The sequence below is a fragment of the Oryzias melastigma genome, unplaced genomic scaffold (assembly GCF_002922805.2).
Source record: "Oryzias melastigma strain HK-1 unplaced genomic scaffold, ASM292280v2 sc00231, whole genome shotgun sequence".
In the NCBI taxonomy this organism is placed as follows: Eukaryota; Metazoa; Chordata; class Actinopteri; order Beloniformes; family Adrianichthyidae; genus Oryzias; species Oryzias melastigma.
Window position 1 is genome coordinate 284,360 of NW_023416884.1, and position 9,091 is coordinate 293,450.

Consider the following 9,091-nt stretch of genomic DNA (forward strand, 5'->3'; position numbering starts at 1 on the left):
CCAGGAAGGGGAGACTTGGGCTCACCACTGAGGGGTGGGTGGTTGTCCCACCAACTGGGGTTAATCTGGCAACTGTCCGATCTACCCTCCTTCCTCTTATTAGGGCCACTTACGACCACTTATTAGGGCAATGGCTGGCTGAGGAGAGGTCCAGCCTGCAATGTGCCTCGGGGGATGGAGTTACTTGGCACTGGCCCGCCTTACATGAAAGCCGCATGGATTGGGCTCTTCACCGAACTTCACTCACACACACATTACACAAGGAAGTTGGGACCTCTGATCTTCTGTCCCCTACTCCATTCCTGGCGGGCCCTCTCCAACAATGGCAGTGTCCCTTGGGTGCTGGCTACCTTGGCCCAACGGCTCTCTTACAACACAAGGAGAGGGATTTCTCAGCTCTGTGGGGAGACCATGAGCTGGGGATTACATCATATCTGAGTCTGGGGGTGTCCTTGTGGTGCGGGTTCTGGTCCTTGGCCATGTTTACCAGACTCTTCAGTGACCCCCAGTATTTTTGGATGTTCTCCCCTTGGGTGGGGGTGGGCAGACCCTCTCTTGATCTCCTGAACCTCCTGTTGCAGGTGGCGGGTGGTTGCCAAAGCGTTGGGCGGGACTGCCTTGAGGGGGCCTTTGCTGGTGCCTGAGGTTGGGGTAAGAGGATGCCCAGAACTCCCAGGTGGTGGGGGTTGTAATTAGGGCTGGGAATCACTGGGTACCTCACGATACGATGCGATACGCGATACATGGCTCCCGATACCGATAATATCACGATATGGCGATACTGGCGATACTGGAGTAGTTGGTTAAATAAAATCCTCTCTAATAACTAACAATATACCAAACTAAGAAAGAAGAACACATTTTTTTAGGAAAATATATCCCGATTTATTACTTAGTTTGAACAAAAGCATAATAAACATCTTGTCTTATTCAGTGCAACAAAGACATTTTTGTGTAACATTACAGAAATCAGTAATTCCATTGATGTCAATGCTCGCCTTTGACAAGCACTGACATCAATGTAAACTATAGTGTTACATGAACAGCAGTACCACAATTTGGCGCAAACCTGTTGTAAACAATAAAACAAAATGTAATAACTCAAGTATATTGCCAGGAACATTGGTATTTACCTGTGTAAAATAAAACCATTGCTATATAATTGTTCAAAAAATTCTAGTGTCTTTGCTAATAACACCATTTAGTGCAAACGTGATGTAAACAAAAGTAAAAATCTCCCAAGAAATAAAATCAAATTGCAGCTTGACACTTTCATTTCAGTTATTTGAGACACAAAACTTTAGGCTACGGCTTTTAAATTAAACTACCAGAAGTAAAATACATGAACTTAAATTGCACCTAAGAGTAATCGTCTTTGAGAACAAAAAAGTCTGAGAAAAAGCTGCATGTGATGTATCTTTTAGATGTTCATATTTTTCTTGAGAAAGAGCAGTTGATCAGCATGTTCAGGAGTGAGTGAACTTCTTTGGGCACTAATAATATCTCCTGCAGTTGAAAAAACTCTCTCAGCCGCCACACTAGTCCCAGGAATACACAAATGCATATGGGCCAGTTTGGAGAGGAGAGGGAACGCATGCTGTTGAGATTTCCACCACAACAATGGGTCTTCAGTGAGAGGCAGAGAAGGAGCATCTTGATATTGTTTGATCTCTTTCTCCGCAATGGAGGTTGCTCAAGTAGGGCCAAAAGAGGTCTTCTTGAAGGTCTGACCCAGAAGATCAACCAGAGCAGACTTTCTTTTCTTGGTGGTGTCTGTGTCACTGCTGGACTGCGGTTCCACCTCATCCTCCAAATCCTCCTTTACATCACCACAAGGCGCTGGATCTCCTTCCTTTAAAGCTGCTGCTTTTGACTTGAGTTTTACATAAGTGTCTTGCACTTCTTCAGGTGATAGAAACAAAAGAGATTTGAATCTAGGGTCTAGAGCTGAAGACATGCGTAGGAGGTCTTTTTCCACCTCAGACTGATATCTCTTTGAAAGGTCTTGGTTGATTGCTCCCTTAATCTCTCGAACCAGAGGAGAATCTTCTTCAGTGCTGGTTGTGTTGCGCAGCAGTTGGGCATGAAGAGGAGCAATCACTGAAATGGTGGGATTCTTTTCCTCACACATGATGTTTGTTGCCACAAGCATTGGTTTAAGTGCTTCCACCATTTCTTCAGCACTGGAGATGTCATTCTCTGTCAGTACACAGTCAGTCACAGTCTTTCTCACCTTAAGAAAATAAAAAGAAATTTAAATTTTAGTGCTGTCATTAAAATGTTATTTTTTCAATCAATAATTAATTGTAGCGCTTATTAGCAATTGAAACAAACCTATTATTTTTTCATGTCTAATTTAATTGTATTCATTTATTAGTTGTGAAATAAATTGTGCATTAGCATTAATTTATTATATTTTATCCACAATAATTACACAAATAAAAACTACAACATTATGTTTTCCTTACCTCAGGTGATAAGAGGGCAGCACAAACAGCTGGCTGTTGTTCCAAAAACCTGGACATCATCTCATAGGCACTATTCCAACGAACAGGCATGTCTGTGATCAGTTTGTGATTAGGGAGGCCGAGGAGTTTCTGATTTCTTTTAAGGGCTTCTGCTGCTGATGTGCTTCTGTGGAAAAATGTTGAGATCCTCCTCACTTTGGCAAGAACCTTGGCAACAGAAGCTACTTTCAGAGCACGCTGGGAGGCCAGGTTTAAAACATGAGCAAAACATCTAACATGCTGGTAGCCTGTTAGCTCTATTGCTACACACATGTTAGATGCGTTGTCAGTGACAACCACTGGTTTTTTAGCTTGAAGACCCCACTCGTCAGCTGCTGCTTTCAGCACATCTGAAATGTGTGCACCGGTGTGGGATTCCTGCATTGCTCGGGTTTGTAGGACATATGACTCAATTTCCCAGTCCTCATTGATAAAGTGTACAGTGAACATCATGTAGGACTCCGTTGCCCTCGAAGTCCAGCCGTCACACGTGAGCCCAACTCTTTCTGCTGTATCCAGCGCCGACTCAACCTTCGCTCTGGTCTTGGCGTAGAGTGCGTGCATCATTTTTTCAGCAAAATATTTCCGAGAGGGGATGACAAAGCGGGGCTCTAATACATTAATCAAAAAGCGGAATCCTTCGTTCTCCACCTCGCTGTAGGGACGGAGCCCCTTGCACATGTTATCAGCGATCCCGTTTGTTATTGCTTTTGCCCTCGCTGAAGACGGTGAAAGCTTCGCCTGGAAAAAGGCATCCACGCCGGGCTGTGTCGGCTTCGAGCCAGCAACAGTGACACTTTTCTCACACAAGTCAGGGTGATGCCGCGACAAATGGCTGTGCATGTTTGTAGTATTTCCAGTGTACCGAACTTTCGCGAAACAATTCTTGCAAATTGCATAGTCCTTATCTAGCTTGGTTCCGTCAGCAGTGCTGTAGAATCCAAAGTAAGTCCATACTTTGGATTTAAATGTCGCCGGGGCATCCTTTATTTTGCTACTCTCGTTATTTCCCTCGTCTGCCTTCTCCGCCATTTTCTGTGTTTGTGTCTGTTCTTCTTCGTCTGCCCGCAATCGGCGATCTCGCAACACCGCCCCCTATCGACCTCCGGAGAAACATCTCACCAAAAGATGACGAATATAGCAGTTCACAGCCTCTTCAAATGAAAATATAATATCGATACCTAGTGAGAACCCATCGAGAATCAATCGCGGGACTAAATATCGCGATATATCGCAATATCGATATTTTGGCACACCCCTAGTTGTAATGGCTGATTTATTGGTTTGCCACAAACACACTCAAAGAATTATACAGACAGACTCACATTCAGTGGATGACTGGTTCCACAGTGTTGAATGATTTTTGGCTGTAGGTTTTGTTTTTTCGGATTCTGCGACTTCAAGCAGACCTGAACCTGAGAATCTGATACAAATAATACAAAAGCATTTCTATTGAAATAAGAAGGCCCACCATCAGTAAAAAATTATTTATTTGATTTTGAATTTTAAAATGTAAATGCAAACCGGGTCAATATGAGTAAAAAAAATAAATAAATAACATAAGAAACAGTCCGTATATCTACGAACTATGATTTGGTATAATACTATGAAAATATTAAGGATAGACATTTTTTTTCCTGAAGACACTTGGAAACAGCACCGATGATAATGCTTCCCGATGTAACAATCCTTCAAAAAACATTTTAGAGGGAGAAATGTTACAAATGCAGTTGTAAAAACTGTTGCACATTAAAGAATCAGAATCAGAATCAGAATCAGCTTTATTGGCCAAGTATAGAATATATACAAGGAATTTGGTTCCAGTGACCTGTGCTCCTATGTAGAAAAGATAAAAGATAAAAAAATAATAATAATATAAAAGATAAAATAGAAATATGAATATATATATATATATACACGTATATATATACACATCTGAAAAAAATAACAAGGGGGATAAAGATATATACAACAGTGTCCGGTTAAAACTGATCCCATGTTGTGCACCGTACTCTGAGACTGGTCAAGAGTTCATCAGAGTGACGGCTCGCGGGAAGAAGCTGTCTTTGTGGCGAGTGGTTCTTGTGCACAAAGTCCTGAACCGCCGTCCTGAGGGGAGGAGACTGAAGAGACCGTGTCCTGGATGTGAAGGGTCTGTCGAGATTCTACCCGCTCTCTTCCTCACCCTGGACCGGTACAGGTCCTGAATGGAGGGAAGGTTGGAGCCAATAATCCTCTCAGCAGACCTGATGGTTCTCTGCAGTCTGTCCCTGTCTGCTCTGGTTGCAGATCCAAACCAGACTGTGATGGATGTGGTCAGGACAGACTGGATTATTGCTGTGTAGAAGTTGATCAGCAGCTCCTGAGGCAGGTTGAACTTCTTCAGTTGTCGTAAGAAGTACAACCTCTGCTGGGCCTTCTTCCGGAGTGAGTAGATGTGCTGGGTCCATTTGAGGTCCCGTGAGATTGTGGACCCCAGGAACCTGTAGGAGTCCGTAGGGGGGACTGATCTGCTGTGAACTGTGAGTGGAGGGGGTGGGAGCGGGGGGTTCTTCCTGAAGTCCACTGTCATCTCCACAGTCTTAAAGATCGGCTGTTTTAAATTTAGATGATTACAGTAGAATACAAAGGGGTCATTTTGTTATTGTAAATAATATATACTTTCTTTACTGTTTATTGAAGTCCGAAGTCCTTTACAAATCCAATTCACCCTGCACACTCATTTAATAGTTTGGTTATTGTAATAAAGAAGTAAAATTTAACAATCAATGTCATTTGTTTACATTTTTAATAGAGGAAGGCGGGCAGACAGTAGATTGAAACATTTGATTGAATGCTTAACTGTTAAGAAATGTATGTCTGTTATTGACTAAAATAAAAAGCATTCATTTTGCAAACAGAGAAAACATGTGCTAAAGCACACGCTAAAGAAAAACATTTAGCTTTGCTGCTTTGTTCTGAAATACACACACTGACTCCAGGTGTCGCCCATCTGAGTTCTGGATCCGCTCATCTTGTTTCCCTTTAAAGCCGAGTAACAGTGATGATCTTCATCCTAGAAAATGTAAATTCAACCACAACAACAAAATAAAAAGGTTTTTAGATTACACAACAAAACCCCTTTGTTATCTTCTTTTACTCTGTATAACCCACATACAACAGTGGTTTTGTTTAAAGATTTTAGTCACTAAACAAGCCTTACTTTTACTGTTGTCAAAGAAAGAGCTGCAGATCTCCCCCCTGATTAAAAAAACACATTGTTTTTTCGTTAAATAGTCAATTTAAAACCATTAATAAAAAAGTCACTAAACAGGATCTTACCCTTGGATTTGCACCTCTGTGTCTTGTGTATTGTGTAAGATGTGAGGAAGATCAGTGCAGCTGTCAGAACTCCACTCAGGAAATACACGAATGGAGGAAAATTCTCTTCTTGTGCTGAAACTAAATGAATAAAAAAATAAATGAAACAACATGGAGCTTACAAAAAATGCAAAGTTTTTGTCAAATCATCGCTTTAAAGAAGATTCTCACCTGTGAGGTCCAGTTTAGTCCCGTTTCCAAACAGTATGTGTCCACATGAGACAACAGCACAGTAGTAGATCCCAGAATGAGATTCAATCAGATTCTTCATGTGGAGCTTGTAGACACAACTGTGTGTTTGTGTGTTCTTCTTTCTCTCACACTGATCATTCCTGCCTCCATCAGTGTAAATGAGTCCTGGATGAGAGTCTTCAGAGTCTTTGAACCAGTAAACTCTGTGTTCTCCATCACAGCTCCCAGTGTGTACTGTACAGTTCAGAGTCACAGAGTCTCCTGGATGGATGTTCTCAGAGGACGACTGATCCAGTGAAGTCTGGATGGAAGAAGAAGGATCCTTCACATGGACACTATAGCTCTCCAAAAATGTAAGTATGTAACTATCCGAATGGATGCAGTTATAAGTAGCCGAATCTGAAAATTGAAAATCAAAAATCTTCAAATTATGATTTTTGTTTTCTGTGTCCAGTATGAAGCGTCGATTGTTCTTGAATTCATCAAAAAATTCCACTTCTGTGCTGTGCACATAGAAACTGCATATAAGTTCAGGTTTTCGTCCAAAACTTTTCTTGAACCAGAAGATTCGTTTTAACGTCTGACCTTTATGAGAACATTTTAAAGTTACAGTTTCACCAATGCTAACAGATAGAAAATCACCTTTCTGTTGTACAGAGGAAGACGATTTATGATGCATATTTTGACCTGGAGTGAAACAAAAAGCACAAGATTTGTAAAGAAGGTCATATAAACGTGTGCGGAAATAATAAAATCATAACTCACCATTTGTTCCTGCAAACAAACATGTCAGAAAGAAAACTAAGAGCTCAGAAGTCATCATGTCTGGGTTCTCGTGTCGAATGTAAAAACAACTGACGATTTTTCCCATTTATAGACATAAGACAGCATTTGATTGGTTCACTGAAGTGACAACAACCTTAGGAAACAAGATCACATGATCAAAGCCACAACCAGGTTTGGGTCTGTACAACTGTGATGGGAGTGTCTACCGCAACACAGTAAAAGACATGAGTTCTGCTCACTGTCTAACATCATTTAACAACTAAATATTATTAGATACATATATTTGAACAGTTTTTTCATTCCTGGGGGTTAGGGACCAGAGAACTCCGCAAATCTGTGAATGAATAATGAGAACCCCCCTGTCTCACCCCCCGACTCCCGCAGCCGAAGAATCTCATTTACAGATCCATACTCATCTAAAACACTTCTGATCATTCTTTGTAAACGTGTATTAAAGAACATTGGAGTAGTGCTCGAAATGATGAATTTTCTTATCCAGAACAATAGACTGTGAAGTTATCATGAGGACTGTTATCTGTCTCTCTGCCGCTCAGTGTGAGAGAGTGCATGTGTGTGTGTGCACGTGTGCACCTGTGAGTGCTTGGCGGACAGGCTAGTTGCTTTTCATTTAACTGTGCTCCTCTCCAGGTGGAGCTGGGGAACTCTGGAGGAATTTAATGTTGTTTGCAAGAGATTGCGGGTGGCTAAGAAGAACAAAAAAGAGGTAAACAGAATTGCTAGCTTAGCGCTATACTGGTGCATTCTAATGTCATTATTTTCAACCAATCAGCGGGCGGCTACAGCAGCTCCGCCCCAATCGACCCGGTCTCCTCTCGCTGTGTACCTGCAGCCGATCAGGACCCTCAAGAGGTATGAGTAGGAACTGTTTAAGGGCTCAATTTTAAAATGGAAACGCTCAAAATAGCGGATCGGACCGAACTGTACCGGATCCCTCAGTGGGAACGAGGCTTTTGTAACTGTTACAGACCACTTACATTCTGATGTCTTCAGCTTGTTTAGTTCTGGCTCCTCCTTGCTACTTCCACCCACTTCCTGTGCTTCCTGCTGGAGGAGTTCATAGCTGCATCGTATCAGTTCATTTAGTTGTTTGTTTATTTAAGTTCCCTTGATTTATTTCTCTGTGTTGGAGCATTTTGCATGTTTCTTGGTTTTGTCATGTTCTTACTAGTTTTTCTTTTACCAGCTTTCACCTTTTTTCCCATTAAGGATGTTGATTTTTTTTCTTAGTGTCATTAAATCTCGGGTGTGCAGATCTAGTATAGTGGCTTAACATGTAACGACAGTTAATGATTCTCTTTGTTTGCTAGGTCATATAAACATATAAACAAACTTTTTGTAGAGCAGACAGGTATTGAGTGGGTGCTTCCTGGGTGACGCTGGTTCATGTCTTGTTCTGGTGGCAGGGGACACTCAGGATTCCCAGGTTGTGGTGGGCCTCTTGCTTGGGGCTAACTGGGCTTTTGGCTGGAGAAAGACATTTATCAGACTAAGGCACAGCAGGGAGATCATTCTGTGCTTGGAGTAGAGCTTCCACTTTACGTGAAGGTTTACTTTTCTGGTTTGGGGCCTTTGGGGCTCTGGTAATGGTCCCTTAGCGTCCCCTTGACACTGCTGCCTAACTGGGTTCCCCTGTCCCTTTCATATACAGGGTTAAGTCTCTCCCAAAAGACTAAGGTGACCCCTTTAGGGATAAGCCAAAACGTTAACAACAACGTAGTTACTGATTTCTTCCCTAAAATTTATTAGTTCTTCTATTTTATTTAGTAAAAAAAGAAACAGTGTGGTGCAGGTCTCCATCAGGGTGCTTTGGCTCATACCTGGGGTTGGGGTGGGGGTATGGTGAAAACTCCTGGGTGGTGTTGTGCTGGTTATCCGGGAAGGCTATCCTTCTCGCTGGGCTGAAGCTTACACTCTCCCTGCTCTTGTGCCTCCCTGCTCTCTGGATTTGGGGGCCTCTGTGGTGGTCCTTCTGGTCCTGGTCTGGGTGGCTGACATGGAATGCTTGGTGGTCAGGTTTCCTCAATCTGCTATCCTGTGTGGATGTCTGGGGGTCCCCCTTATTCTTTTTACATTCAATTATCCTCCTCAGTAGAAAATAAACACTCACAGGCACCGCCCCTATTTAGTTACATCTACACCTGACAGTAATGTTGATAAACTTCCAGCATCTCCTTGCTTTATGATTCTAGCCCCCCTCAAACACACACATACATTTCTTCAATTAT

General features: G+C 42.2%; 1 protein-coding gene across 1 annotated transcript; it reads right to left on the bottom strand.

Annotated features, from left to right (window-relative positions):
* Positions 1 to 1,697: 1,697 nt before the first annotated feature.
* On the bottom strand, positions 1,698 to 6,738 carry LOC112139523 (the record flags this gene model as incomplete). Its single annotated transcript, XM_024262340.1, is given in 3 exon segments — positions 1,698 to 1,947; positions 5,829 to 5,936; positions 6,039 to 6,738. Coding segments are annotated over 3 exon segments (1,058 nt in total), but the record flags the coding sequence as incomplete, so codon positions are not given.
* Positions 6,739 to 9,091: the final 2,353 nt, after the last annotated feature.